Source organism: Athene cunicularia, assembly GCF_003259725.1.
Source record: "Athene cunicularia isolate RWA chromosome 19 unlocalized genomic scaffold, athCun1 chr19_part1, whole genome shotgun sequence".
In the NCBI taxonomy this organism is placed as follows: Eukaryota; Metazoa; Chordata; class Aves; order Strigiformes; family Strigidae; genus Athene; species Athene cunicularia.
The window spans coordinates 7,596,231-7,611,890 of record NW_020799124.1 but is presented as its reverse complement, the minus strand read 5'-3'; the positions used below and the strand labels follow the sequence as shown (position 1 = coordinate 7,611,890).

At 38.8% G+C, this 15,660-nt stretch overlaps 1 protein-coding gene across 5 annotated transcripts in view; it reads left to right on the top strand.

Annotated features, from left to right (window-relative positions):
- CUX1 (cut like homeobox 1) overlaps positions 1-15,660 on the top strand; it is a 228,015-nt gene that overhangs the window by 84,037 nt on the left and 128,318 nt on the right. For all 5 annotated transcript variants that reach the window (XM_026861726.1, XM_026861725.1, XM_026861723.1 and 2 more), the window contains exons 4-7: positions 4,075-4,212; positions 7,564-7,687; positions 9,629-9,705; positions 10,519-10,585. In XM_026861726.1, coding sequence (XP_026717527.1) covers positions 4,128-4,212; positions 7,564-7,687; positions 9,629-9,705; positions 10,519-10,585 — 353 coding nt within the window. In that variant the 5' untranslated portion in view covers positions 4,075-4,127. The remainder of the gene's footprint in view (positions 1-4,074; positions 4,213-7,563; positions 7,688-9,628; positions 9,706-10,518; positions 10,586-15,660) is intronic.

Sequence of the window (15,660 nt, the reverse complement as noted above, 5' to 3'; positions counted from 1 at the left end):
CCCCCGGGGCGCCCGCAGGGCCCTTCCAGGCCGAGCCTGTTCTCCTCGAGCCGAGGTGGGCTTTTCCCCCCGCTCCTTAAATAACGAGGGTGGTCCCAGCATACTCTATATCGAGACAGCTTTTCATCAGTTGCTCATCAGCATGCTAATTGCTGTATGACTAATTATGCCCTGAATTCCAGTTGATTTTCTTAATGAGACAGCTGGGTTAATTATGTAATCGTATGATTACATTAGCCTAGAGTGCCCTGGCGAAAAGTAACGCAGGCAGGAGCGTGATGTCATGGCAGGAGCGGCGCGCACAAGGGGGTGCATTCATTCCTGCCTAATGACAGGGGAGGGCAGCGGTACCCACAGTGCTCTTTGTGTAAACACTTATATTGAATTATTAAGATCTGTGTCTTTTTCCAGCTCGCAGAATGAGGGAGGAACACTTTTTTTTAAAAAAAAAAAAAAAAAAAAAATCACGAAACTCACTTTGGAAATTCAGCTGGTCACCGATAGTCCCGTTTCATCTCCTGGGCTGAGGTTGGGGTTGCTCTGAGCAGCACAGGGTTGCGGGTGCTGAGGTGCTGCCTCTAGCTAGTCATGTTTCCGTGAGATCCCTCTCTGCGTTTCTTTTTAACATTGTAAAATATGTAGTTTACGTGCGTAAGCAGCAGCAAAAGAAAAATTGGTTCTCTTGCGCTGCTGTTCGAAAAATATTTATCACCTGTGTGCGTATATGGTGTGAGAACAGTCTGAGAGGTGTTACTGTGGCTGCGTTGCATCAGCTTGTTTGATGTGAAGTATTAACGGCTATAAAAATTACGTTACGTTTGTGACATTAATTTTGTTCGCATCTGTGTTCATTGAGACGTGTCCATCCACCTCCTTTGTGAGGGGAGAGGCTCGCCTGCAAGGGGACCCGTGTGCTGGGTCACAGCAGTGAGTGAGCACAGGGATGTGCTCAGAGCTGCTTGTGCAACGACACCGAAAGGCAATTTTATTGGGAAATAAAGGCAGGAACAGGCTTTAGAGATACTGTTTTTAAAAATACAGCAGTTACTGTTTCTGCTACGGTAGTGTGGAGGAAGCCTTGCCAGGGATCAGATCCAGATGGGATTCAGATCCATGCTGGGCTGTGTACAGACACATGATGCAGAGGGCTGCTTCATGGGTATGGGATGCAACAAGTGGATTAGGAAAGTGGAACAGAATAGGAAGCAGGAGGAAAAAATATATCAAATTAATATAAAAGTAGACGTCACAGTTTGGGGCGATAATGTTCTCTCAAAACACTTTTTCAAGTTCTGGATGATCAGATTCTTTTTACCAGTTTTCTCATTTCTTACTTATCCTGTGCCTAGCAGGGATTCTGAACTTTTACATGCTAGAGAAGATTCAAACCAAGAGAATAATTTGTGATGAGTTTTCCACATTTAAGTGTTAAGTGAGGTGATTTTACTCTTTTACAGACTACAGAAAGGGCATTTCCTTCTTTGCCTCTCTCCATAAGTTAATGCCACTTGATTTTTATTTTTTTTTAATGTGTATGCCTGTTGTTTGTGTAATGAATTGAAAGTTTTGGTCCATTGCTTGTTTAAAAATTCAGTGACCTCCTGTTAAATGACATGAAGCATACTTTTTAAGCCTGATTAATACAAAAAGGTATGCCTTTTCATGCATGCATATGTTGGGAAAAGGAGAGTATTTTTATTTATTTTTAAATCCACTTCACTCAGGTAAGAAAAAAGTTGTTCTGACTGTAAGGTTTATAGTTGTTTCAGATTAATTGGTGTCTATAAGTACTTCAGAAATCATGGGAATTTAGGTTTTCTGAGATTAAAAAGCATGTTGGGGCTTGCCATGAGAAATGAGGTATTTGTCTCTCTGCCCAAAATGTCTTGGTCATATTATTGTTAGTTTTCTTTAATGCAGTTTCTAAAAATTAAGTCTTAAGAGGTGCTTCAGCCATGGATTTTACATGTCCTTAAGCAGTATTTAGTGGCTGCAGGCCATTAGTCCTTCAAGTAGGCTCTAGTAAAGTTTGAAGTTTAATGCACAAAGACTGTTTTTACATTTTGTTTGTTCTGCCACTCTTTTGCTACTTGAACATTAACCTTTAATAGAGCTAAATTAAATATACATGTCCTGATGAATAATTATGAGATTGCAGACATTTTCATTTTGTACATAAAGCTTCTCAGGGATTGCAAATTTGACTAAAGTTTTAGTCATTATTCACTTTATAATGCCCATGTTATTTTTGTCTTTTAATTCTTTACTGATTTAAATATAAAAAGCCCTGAGTTTTTGGAGCAAAATACTTTTTGTGGATGTCATGGCTTTTTACAATGGGCACATTAAAACAAGGGGGGAAAAGTGCACCCACAATTTTGTAAAGTTCAATTTCGTCCATTGTGGCATTTTAACACTATTATATAGAAATATCATAGCTGAAGCTTAAGATCTCTTCCTGGTATGTTTTGCGGTTCCTGTAATGATTTCAGACGCGGATAGATTGAGACAATCCAGCCTTTCTTTATGTTCAGCAGATGAATGTCCTGGGCTAGCTCTTTTGGAGAAATGCTGAGCTGCAGAAGTGTGACAAAACGGTCATTCCAGATAAAGGTCGGCAGACCTACATGGGAGAAGGGTGATGTTGTGACAGCCCGTACTGTAATTGGACCATACATAAATATTGCAGGGCCTTTAACTCGTGCTACTGCTGTGACTTAAACTTTATATTTAATTCCTTACCTGTACCCCCTGTCTTCTACCACAATAACATTTTAAGTTTGATTTATTATAAATATTTTAATACAGATAATAATAACGAAAAGTATTTGGCCTAAAAAGCATAAATGAAAAAGCTATGTAGTCATAAACTATGTATGTACAGAGAGCAGATGACAAGCAACCTAGATTTTGTATTATGAACAGGGTAATGCCATAAGCTGTTGAAGAACCGAAGTAACAAAGTGTAGCAGGCTGCTACTTATAATGTCTCTGAGCTCAACATAACCCAGTACTATTCTTTTATAAACTATGAAACAACGCTGGCATATTGAAAAAACACACAGTCTCATGCTTAATGTGTTAACAGAGGTACAATAGACTTATTATGTGTTTCCAGAGACTGAGGGTGGTCTGAAAAATTAATGACTGTGGTGGTTGAAAATTAAGTGAACTCCCTAATATATACTGTTGTTGATCCACTGAGTTTGGTGTTTAGCATTCCTCAACAGGAGACTAAATCTTTGCAGTCATTTCACAAGAGATGCTGGCGCCCATAACAGAAATATATTCAATAATCTTTTAAAAGTCCATTGGACTCCAGCATTTCCCTGTTCTGACTGGGAAGAAGTCCCAGAATAGATCATGCGTGCACACATCAGGTGTGTGCTAAGGATGCTCTTTAGCAGAAGGGGATGAACATCAGAGAATTAATACTGAGAGGACATTCAAAATAATTTTTAATGTCTATTCAATTAGTAGTATAAGAAAAAGAGGGGACAAGAGTCACAAACCCCAAGGTTCATGGAATTAATTCCATCCAGACAATATTTCTGATTGTTATTGATCTGTCAGTTAAAAAAAAGTATAGCTCAGATCTCCATGATCAATTAACCTTTTTGAGCTCAGCTGTGCAGGAGGGCACTATTTGCTTCAGAATTTTGCCCCCACAGAAGCAAGGTATGTGAGGGACACTAGCTGTGTCAGTAAGCTGTGCAGTTTGATTGCTTTTTACCTGGAAATTCTCATTTAGTAAATAAAAATTTGAAATTTAAGACTCTCACATGCCTTCATATCAAGACTGTCTGCAGCCAGGGACACTGCCCTGTAGATTAACACCAGGATGAATAAGGTGTGCCCCAATTTAAAGGGACATAAATGCAATGAACTATCTAGATTTTTTGAAGAATGCAGACTATGAGATGAAGAACATCCAGGACTAATAACTCAAAGTAGGGCTTTACTGGCATTTAAAATGGATATTAATAGAGAAAAAAGGACACTTGTGCTCTGAGCTGCTCAAGTCGCAGAAGTGTTCCTGTTATCTTACGTTTTATTTTACTGTTTCTTTTTCAGATCCTGTTCCAGCCTTGGATTTAGGACAGCAGCTTCAGCTGAAGGTTCAACGTATGCACGATATTGAAACAGAGAACCAGAAACTTAGGGAAACTCTAGAGGAATACAATAAAGAATTCGCTGAGGTGAAAAATCAGGGTAGGTTGCAAACATTTTCTTTTATCAGCTTTTAATGCATATTGAAATTTGAAGACAGGGATTAAATTCAGTTTTATTTCTTTCAGGTAGGGTTGACAGTAGCATTGAAATTCAGTAAAGAAAGTATAATAGTCTATTATAGCCAGCTCTGTATTTATGCGTATAGATATGGCTTTGGCTAGACTCTTTGGATTTCTTTAAAAGTCTTGTCTTCTTTAACACCAAGTCAGAGAATAGAGCTGTTATTCTGCATGTTTGGTTGTAGCCTTCAGCACTACCTGAAAATTACACCCCTGACTGAAGTTAGATGTAGAAATTTTATAAGAGACGCTGCTACTGCTGACATCAAGCTGAATGTGGGTGTGGGTGCTTGTAGTATATACATTTTATACAGACAAATGCAAAAATCCAGTATTTTATACACATATACAAATCTGTACAAAATGAAACTTTTTCTGTACTCTGTTTTTCCTTATCTAAATGTCTTACTGGAGTACATTCAGCATACATACTTTATCTTTACTCTAGAGACTATCCACAGAGCAATGTAAATACAAGCTAATGCTGGTTAATTATTTTAAGTAAGTTTTAATGAGACCAGAGTACATGAAAATACGTGAAAATCTCAATGAGATTTAAAGCCTGTTATCTTTAAGAATGTTCAGTTTTTCTTGTAATTCAGAAGAAAGTTTCCTGCACCAGTACACCTACTTGCCTATACACGGGACTTTTCATTTCCGTGTTTAATACTTGGTTCTGGGTGGTGGAAAGGGAAATGGTCTTTTGGGAAAATAAAGGGTTTTAAAAAATCCTATGGAACTGTTGCACCCAAGTGGGTAACATTTGAAAGCTAAATTAGCAACTAACTTGGTTCTGTTACATCTCTAATTTCAGCAGAAGGGGTATATATGCAGTTAGATATTTTAATATCGAGGGTGTGGCCTATGGAGAGGACAGGTGTCAGCATGCAAGGATTCAGGCCAGACTGCAAAAGGTGTCATGTGGGAGCTGTAATGCTCCAAGCCCAACAGTGTATTTGCTGGAAATGTACAATAATTGCAGTTCACTGTACAGAATTTTCCTGAGGCTGTGCATCTTGTACATCCAGGCATGACAGAGGGGTCATCCCAGAAAGTGGAAAAGATCTTGACTTTTGGAGTTTTTTTGCTGCAGCCACTCATAAACTGGCATTTTTATTTTCCCCAGTGTGCACCACCTTCCTTTCTGCTTTGCCACTGTACTCTTTGCATTGGTTTTCACTCCAGTGCAATAGTTTTACACTCTGTTTCAAACAGGGATTAATAAGATATCCAGGCAAAAGCCTGTTGTTAGCTAAGGGTGCTTTGATCAGTTAATCTCTTTGTTTGGAGGGCTGTGTATGAACTATACAAGGCTCCTTCCAAACCTGGTATAAATGGCAATGGCTGACAAGTTTTAGCTGACCTGAACAGTAAAGAAGGCACTTAGTTGTTCAAGCAGTGTAGAGGATTAAACTGTGCTTGTCTAACACATCTATTGTTAGGTGCTTAAAGGTAAAATCAGCTTTTGTTACAAATGTCATATTTTTTTCCCATTTTTGTGCACTTCTTGGCACTCATTTTTTCTAGTTTTGTTTCCTTTAAAAATGAAGCATTCCAGCTTCATCAAGATACAATTAAATGCATTTCCATAAGATTATTTAACTCTCTGCTTCTCTACATACCTGAATACATTTGCAGATTTATGTCTGAAAATACCTGGAGCAAAGGTGTCTCCAGTAGAAGGAGTACATCCTTTGTATGTATGAATGAGCATCATTTTGTCTATGTGAAGGAGCATCCTTTGCTTATTCAGGAAAAGATCAGAATTTGTATTACTTCCCAGATCTCAGAGAAGAATTTCCCTTTGCTTAAAAAAAAAAAAAAAAAAAAGTGACGTCCTTTTCACGGCCTATTACTCAGTAATGAGCCTCATCTGATTTTTGCACGGCTAGCAAAATCCCGTTCCTTCATTCAGAAGTAGCTGGTTTGCTGGCAATCATTTTTCCCACTCTTCCCCCCCCTTTTTTGTGGTCACAGTGGCCCAAGCTGCCTTCAGTGTAATTCCCAGACAGCGGGCCTTGTCACCAGTTATCTACTGTCTGACTTTACAGTTCTGTAGTCAAGTCTAAAAGTCTAGACTTTGAAAGGATTATGCATGGTTTTGTGTGATATTATTGAGATTTTTTTCCCCAAGTCTGTAGGCTTTACTTTTCATAGTAGAGTTTGTCTTTCTGCAGAATGGGAAGCTTTTTATGTCCAAAGGTATTCTTTCCTAAAGCATGGTTAATGGCATCTGTTAATAAGCTGATGTCTTTAAACCGCCACATCTCTGTGTAAGTACATTGAAATGTATTGCTAGCTGCGAGTCTTCTGGCAGTCTAACACTTTTTCCAAATTCCATTATTGTTACAAAGCATACCCTGGTGAATGTCCTGCTTTTCCTCTTATGAGCCCTATAAGGATTCAGTCCTTTCCTGTGGGTGGGATCAGAGGGCTTTCACGTAGGAATGGATCAGGGCACGTAAGGAGATGCTGTCCGTCAGAGGCTGTGCCGTAACTCTGCAGGTTTATGCATCTTCTGTCATCCATTACCAGGCACAGTAAATGCAAAATAGCTGCTTTATCTGAGAGAAGGGTTTCTGCAAATTCCCTGGAAGGCTACAAGTGCACTCAGAAAGTTATAACAGTTAATGATTGTGCATAAAACCCGGTGTCGATGACAAGGCAGTTAGAGCAACTAGAGTATGAAGGGCTCCAGAGTGTCTGTTGAATCTGATCTACTGTTAATACAGCAGTTAAATCTTAACTGCCATATTTTTCATCAGTTGTGAAACAGAACGTAGCTGTATCCCAGATATGTGTTCAATTAGTGTTAGATTGCATCTGTGCATGAACCATAGTAAAACTGCCTCTTTTTTACATGAGCACAGTTGTGTGAATTAACTGTCCTGTGTGTAAATGCATACTTAAACCTACACTGGGACTTTATTAATCTCCACTCAGCAGCGAGCTAATTTAAGACTAGTCAATAAGGTGATATTATATTTTACAATTGATTTTTTTTTTTTCTTTTTTAAAGTCATGTTAGAGGAACCTTCTTCACTCTGCTTTCCAGCAAACTCCATTGATCCTTCTCAACCTAAACACTTAAAGTTCAATTTAACATTTAGGGAGTAAAAGGTCTCCAAAGGGACTCATATCCATTGATTTTGTGTCAGAGTTGAAGAGCTAAAGTTTAAAACACACTGAGCCTACAGGGTAAAGAAAGCCTTGTGTTGTGGAACCACATGGAGCTGTGTAAACTCATTCTTCCCCTATTGTTTTTCTATAGAGGTTACAATAAAAGCACTTAAAGAGAAAATCCGAGAATATGAACAGACCCTGAAGAACCAAGCGGAGAATATAGCGCTTGAAAAAGAACAAAAGTTACAAAATGATTTTGCGGAGAAGGAGAGGTGAGTGTGCATGTGTGCATCTGCAGGTATTTTAGAGGAGGGGAGATGTAATTTTCTGTTTAATGTTCCAAGCCAGGACTCTTTTCAGCATACTGAGACAGTTAATATATTGAGCGATTCTGGTGATTTATGTGTTTGACACGGAATCATTTGATACTCAACTTTGCACAGAAAAACAATCGTGAAAGTGTGGAAGTAAAACAAGGACAGATTGTTTCTTTGCGGTAGCGTTGTATGGGGGGTGTCATGTTCAGAAGGGTGCAAACCTGCTTTTATTCTTCACTAGCTGTATTGTCCTTTGTGACACTAATCTTTCTCCATTAGCTGACTGTAATTCAGTCTGCTGTGTCCGCTTTGTGTGTCACGGTACCTTTGTACAATCTCTACAGCCCTGAGCTCTTTCAGATGAAGCACTGTACCCAAGAACCTGGGTAAAAGATGCATCACCCTTGCTCCTATGTTAATGTCTAAGAGAGGGGATGTGCTTCTGATTTATCCTGAAAAGGTTTGCATATTCCTACATGTCAAAATTAAGAGGCATTTTAATTACTTATCACTGATTTTTGGAAGCATCTTGGATCCATTTCTAATCTTTTGGAAATGAGCAGGGAATGTTTGAGTCCTGCAGGTTCATGGGCAAACAAATCAGGCAGGACAAGACCAAGGGTCTTAAAAGGGACTTGAGAATTTATTTCTCCCACGGAGGAATAACACTGAAGCTATGATATGTTCAACTTAATGTGGAAGGCCTTCGGTTTAGGTGAGCTTTTTAGTTGGTGGGTTGGTTGTTCAAATTCAGGTCTGAGTGAGAAGAATCTACTGGTGAATGTAAAGCCTTTTTTATTTCATCAATATACGTGGTTACTTTTGGATAAGTAACACGTAAGCAGTGGCTTTAACAAGTGCAATTTAGATATGCTTAAAAATAAAATAAAATGGCAGGTCGTGGAATGCAAATAAAAGTGTATGTAAGAGAGGGTTTGAGCTCTCAAAGTATATAATTTGGTATGAAGGGAACTGACGCATGTTTTTTGCTATAAATAGTTATTAACCTGGTCAGCAGTGTTGGAGAATAAATTTATGCACCTTATGGAGTGCAAGTAGGATGCTGGTAGTTTCATAAGCCATTTCACAATTCTGAAATCTGCAGAATATCTTAAAAGCGATGTTGTAAAAAGCAGCAACTCCTGGGAGATGTTGGAGCAACTCCCTTGTAAAGATGAGTTTTATAACTCCTGTAGTCTAGCCTTGAGCAAAGAGTGTAGTGACTGTGTGGCCAGATGATATTAAAATGTGTATGACTGACACAAACAAGAAAATATTGCCTGTGGACATAAGAAACATGAGCATATTAAAGGTTTGCTCATGTTATATAGAAAATATCAATGTGAGATTTGTTTTGAAATATGTGTGTTTTTTTAAAGAGTAGCTAATAATATTGCTGCATTTGGCATCCATTGCAGCTATGATGAAACAGCTGCCACATCTATTCACTGTATCAGTTATGGCAACAAATTTCTTCATTATGACAGTAAAATGGAAATGTATCATTCTTCTTGTACTAACTTTGTACAACAGAGGGTGCTTGGTGACAATTTTCTTAATGTGTGTGACATTTCCAAAACAAATTATGCTCAAGAAAACCTTCCACTAAAGTTGTCATTTATATAGCAGTCAACTCTTGTATAATGTTCACAGCTTATGTTATGAGGTGGCTACACTGTTAAAATTTTAATAAGTGGGACTGCAAAGTATGAACAGTATTGCAATGTGACATGATTTATGGGTCCCATTGAAGCACCTTGTAGTCTGTGTGGTGTTGTCAGTTGTCTGATTACAGTTGAGACATTTAATCACTCTATCTTCCAAATTTGCAAAATACAAGTAAGTTGTTTAACATGATTACGAGCTCTGTTCTCACCTCTTCTCTTCCCTTTATAGAAAATTGCAGGAGACACAGATGTCAACAGCCTCGAAGCTGGAAGAAGCCGAACACAAAGTTCAAGCTTTGCAAACAGGTTTGGCATCGCTATTCTGACCTATACCAATGATCAGGCTGGAGGTGAGAGGATAGAGATCATTAAATGTATCAGGACTGTGTGTGAACCAGCTCTTGCAAGTGCAGAGAGATCCCACAGAGCTCAAACGTGCTTTGTGAATCAGAGTTTCTTTTGGGCATCGCACTTAAAGTGAACGCTTGTGTTGCAGCCAGTCTGTTGGTAAACACAGTGGACAAGGCCGAGCATGAAGCACCGTACAGCATTAGAGCATCGCCGCAATTAAAGCAGGCCATGGAACTTTTCATCCATGTTGTGTTTTGCTCTGGTTTCACACATTTCTGAACTATGATAAATACGTGTAGTGATCTGCTTTCGGTATGAACCCAGTTTCTACCAGTGTGTCTTGCCTGTTGCTATGACTTGCTTGCCATTAATTTTCATCTCTTCATACTCATACGTTCCAGATCTGGACACATTCGGTTTTGTTTACTATGAGAACACAAGTAAATTTATTCCTTGAATTACTGCAATAAATATTTCAAATTAATAAGCAGTTTAACCAGCTTAATAATAAATTAATAATGTCTAGCTTTCTTAAGCAGAAACTGGGAATTTTTGCAACGTAAAAAAAATACCATAAGAAATTGTGAAAAATCAAAAGCTATGTTTTTTCTAAGTCATAGTGGTTTGCCTAGGTAGAAAGATGAAGCAAAGGCTTTTTTATCAGGAGGTGTACAGCTTGCTTTATGGCTGAATAAAAGACAAAGGAGTAGTCTTTTTGCTTTTCACTGCTGTTACAGTGCTGTAATGCTTCATGTTTATGCCTTTTAGCCTTGGAAAAAACCAGAACAGAACTATTTGATCTGAAAACAAAATACGATGAAGAAACTACTGCAAAGTAAGATTTTACTGTTTTCTTTCTATGTCTTCCTTCAGGGTATCACTGCTTTTTTGTTTTGCATCTGTCTGTTGGAGACGGACGAAATGGAAGAGGTTCAGGAGTCCAAATTTGTTGGAAAACACAGTCATAATTTGGCCTCCTATAGAGAGATTATTAGTTTTCATATTTTCTTCCACCCAACAAGACACTTTTCCTGGCACACATGCTGCTGCATTTCTGGTTTAATTCTCAGGTGCTGCATCTACTATGTATCTCTTACATTTTAGTTAGAAATAGGGCAATTTCAGAAATAAGGTATTTACTGTGATCTTCCAATCTTGGTGAAAATAAAATTTAGTTTAGTAAAGGTTTTCTATTTCACTGTTAGGCACCCTGGTTCTTTCTGCTTTTGGGGTAGCAGTCAGCACTCTGTCAAATTCACACCAAATTACAGAGAGTAGCATTTTTGGCAGATTTTTCTTCTTTTCAAGTAGAACATGAAGGTAGTCTCAAAAATATATATCCTTGTCTTCTTAATAGCTACTGTTTTCAATTATGCCCTGGTTTTATTAACAATCAGTGCAGGAAACAACAAAAGAGAGACAGACTTCTGCTGTTTTTCTTTGAACTCGTCATATTTAAGGAAAGTTAGTAATGAGAAGGAATTCTCATGATCAGCAGTATTAAGCCCAAAGAGTAATTTCTGTGTCTGGAAATGGGATGGGAAAGAAGCAGCCATTTCACATGGGTGTTCCTGGCCTGCTGTAAGAGCAAGGGCACATCCCTGAGCCCACTACCCGCAGAGCCCCAGCTTCGGCTGGTGATCAGTTGAATAGGGAGGAAAACCCCTACTCCTGCCCTTAGCACCGTTCTGGTACAGGAGCAATGCTAAGGGAAGGCTGTTGGCAGTCTCCATGTTGGGGCAAGAGAAACTGCAGCCTAGGCCTGACGGGCGAAGGACTCAGTCTTGGTTCTGTCTGTAGGTAGGTGCTTTCGGGTATGGCTCATGGCGGTCTAGATAACAGAGGTTTTTCAAAATCAGTCAAATTCACAAGTTTTAATTTCTTAGCATGTGGTTCTGCAAAGATTGAGGATCCGATTCCTCACTGAGTACATGGGGAACTTGGATCTTTCAAAATTGTCCATAGGTAGTTAAGAATCAGTGCTTGCAGTTGAAACACCTTTTACATAATTCAGGATAATTTTTTAGGTAAATTTTAGTTTCGCTCTGTAAGTCCAGTTTTTTTCCGAGTATTTTTCTTCCCTCATTGATTTCATCCTTCTCTAAGAGATGCATACTAATGATGTTTCTGATGGAGCCTTATATTACTGCAGATTGCCTTTTTTTTTTTTTTTTTCCTGCATGTAACTGATGCTGGCAGCTCTGTTGCTGTGATTTTGTGTTGCAGTCGTTTCTGTGGGAACAGTCAGAGATTAGGGCTCAGTGATAGTAGGCACTGAACCCAATAACCCCTCACCCTTTCTAATGTTTTTATTTGCAGAGTGTTTGCTTCATTTTTTAATACTGTTTCCCTAAGTGCTGTAATTTATCTTACACCAAGCAAAAGACATACTCTAAAATGTTTGCTTGTGTTTCTAATGTGTTTCATTCTTACAGAGATTCATGCAGAAATATTTTCATATGATCTTGAATATGATTCTTACCTAATATATAAAGAATTACATAAAATTTAGTAGCCTTTGCAGTAACAAGAAGTTTATCATGTTCTCTAGCAGAATGATTCTGAAGGCTGGGTCTAGGATATAGTGATCATGGAGCTGAATCCTGAAGCATACATTAAGCATGTACTTTATCTCTCAAACTAATGTACTGTGAAAACAAACTTGTAGGACCTAATAACAACAGAAATATTTTATCATTGTTTCAGATATTTATGACAGGAATAGTTCTTTCACAACAAGAGTCATCTGTGGCGTTTGTAGCCCACATTTTGCAATATGGAAATCTAGAAAAACATGAAAAGGGAACTGAATGTAGACAGTGAAATTGAGTCATCTATTTTAATTTTAAAAGCTTGGGGAAATGTTGAAAAAACACCAATAAAAATGGTGAAAGACAGTTTGATTCTTTTCTAAAAAGAAACCCTCTTTTGATCTAGGTCTGAAAAGCTACTTGTATTGCCAATTTTAATGTTATGTTTTAAAAACATGTGATTTTTATCTTAGGCCAGAATTGTTAGTTTTACAGACGCTTATTTGATGCAGATGAATTGGAGTGCCTTCAGGAAAAAAAAGATAATTGTCAATTTTTTAAAGCTAACAGTGCTTTTAAGATTTTCAGTTTTGGAATAAAGCTGTCTTTCAACTGTTAGTAACTTTGAAAATCTTTCAAACAAAGAAGCAGCAAAAGAAATACACAGTAAGAAGTCTTCAGTATCAGCATTAAGGAGTCTGGATTTTGTTCTAGTGGCCGCTTGTTGTGATCTTAAAGTTGGAAATCATTATGTCAACCTGTTTGTTTATCTTTTCAAAATGTCCCCATTGAAAGTACTATGTGCAGAGGAAGGTACAGAGGTACCGTCCAAACTTGATGCTAGCAAGGCATGTTCAAATGAAATCAGTTGCTGATATGCAACTCTTCAATCAAATTCACTGTTGTCATCCCAGTCTATAAAAATCCCCCGTTCCTTTTGCCAGCGAGCAGGTAACGTGTGTGTGGTGGCAGCGGAGGTGCTGCCCGTGCCCCTTCCCCTGGCCCCTACATCCCACAGATACCCCGCGTGCAGGGCGCTGAAGGTGTTAATAGCAGAAAGAAGTTTATTATGTGCAGTCATTGCAGTCTGTCAGCTGGAATATCAGAAGCTGAATTTGACAAGATGGCAGCAGCAAAGTTTTCCATGTGTAGGCTTGAAGTAAAATGTAATTAGCCTTTATGTGCAGAACAAGGATCCATTGATGAATACAGCTGGTCTTTGTTTTCTTCTGTCATTGAGTGTGGGAGGTAAAAGTGTTCTTCTTCATGTTTATTAATACAAGATTCCTTAGACAAATGGCAAGCACAGTTTAATATTTGTTGGAACACAGAGGGGCTTGCCAAAACAGTTGTTGTGTAAGAGGATTTCAAGGTTTTCAGATTATAATCATCTCTGGGTTAAATAAATGAATGATTACTCTGCCTTTTTCAATTAAAGAGGCACATCCTCTCTCGAGGACTGATACTGATTTTGTTTGCTGTCCCACACATTTCTATCAGCAAACCTGGATTTAACCAACACTAATGAGTTTGATCTGGAGATTCTATCAGAGCTGGAACTGAAAAGCAAACCCAGACTTGAGTTTCAGGAAAATTATAGAATATTTGGTGGTTTGTTTTTTGTTTGTTGTTTTTTTTTTCCTTGTGCAACAGACTTTTTCCTCCTCCTCTGTAGAAAAAGAATCTTGTCTGCATTTCCTTAGTTTTCCAGGGACAAACTGTTCTCCTTGTTAACGTTGCTCTTCTGCTTCTGGTTCGCTGCAGAGTCCGAGCAAGTGTTTGGGATTCCCAGCTGAGTGGTTAATGCTCCCAGCCAGAATGGTTGAATTCCAGTTTTAGATCAATTCCAGAGCCACCTCTTTGCTCCGACCCCTCCTCTCCCCCAACCTAAATGAATTCTAATTGGAAAAGGATCTTCGGTTGTAGCACATACAGTAGGCTTGTTACATTACTGTTAACATGTGGGTTGAGGCTCCCTGCCTTTGATGAAAGAAAATATCGAATTTCACTGAAATGCTACATTTTCACCAGTAAATTAAGTAGTCTTGTGAGGATTTTAGGTACTGCCCCCCCTTCTACAATAAAAAGCCTTAATAAACAACACAAAGCAAATAATGTTCAGGTTAAGGTTGTCAGTCAAAGCAGCTCTACTACCAGTTTTGTTACCTGTGTGATTTTCTGAAATATGCGGACTTTTGGTTCTTCTAAAATTGGCATATGCATAGAGAAGGAGGTTTCATATTTACTAAAGTAGTCATCTGAAAACAACTACTTTCAATAACTTGTAGAAAAATATTTTGCCTTCCAGTATACGAAGCAGAGAATTATTGTCCTTTCATAGATCAGACTGTTTTGTTTGGGGTTTTTTTGGCAACAGAGCTGAGGATGGCGCAGGGGGGCATATTGGTGTAGCGTCATTAAAACAGTACCCTGGTGCAATATCACAAATTACCCACTGTATAGATCCAGCTGACTTATTTTAATCCTGGGCTGCATTTTAATGGAAACTAAATCTAGAAATGAGCAGAGCATGGTTGATGAAAGTGTGGCCTGTGAGCTGACAATCCCTGCTCTATGGTCGAGTTTTTCATTGTTCTAGGGCCTGAATTGGAAAACTTGACTCACAGGATTCCAGTATCAGTATTTAATACTCCTTTTCTTGCAGTGGTCATACACCTCAGTCAGCGAGAGCGGGGATACTGGTGTGGGCACTGTGCACGTATCCCTTACAAAGGCCATCTCTGCCCTAAAGAGCTTACAGCATGATATCATGACAACGTAAAACAAGTTAATGAAACCAATAGGTAGAAGCTCAGGAGTGGGAGGACAAAGTAATGCCTATTTTCATCCCTATATCCTGCTTGAAAATAAATCCTCAAGTAATCTGCACAAAGTCAGAGGTGGGTGACAGATGGGGAGTGCTGGGGCTGAGGCAGGCAGTGGTGTCAGGCAGGCAGGAGGGCTCCCAGGGAGGGATGGAGGGAGGTAAACAGCTCCTCTTGTTACCTGCATGCAGGCACAAGGCACGCCAGTCTCCAGTTGTGGGGAAAGGAGAGGTTTTGTGGATTATACACCAAAAATACAGTAACAGAAGGGGATGCCTGTGGGTTTTGACTGTTTGGTGTGAAGGCTGCTCTTCTTCCTAGTCATTATGGAACAGACCTGTTCTTCAGGCATCAAGGTAGAATAAAGCTCTGAAGATGGGGGTTTCTGCATGGAAGGAGTGTAGGACTGGGCTTGAAGACAAGAACAGTAGTTTTAGAGAATTAATGAAGAATTATTTCTGCCTAAAGTTCTGTGATGGAATTGGAGTTCAAGTATTCATGTGAAATCTTGTGTTACATTGGGGCAAATATCTGTTAACTTGGACTTCAGGGGA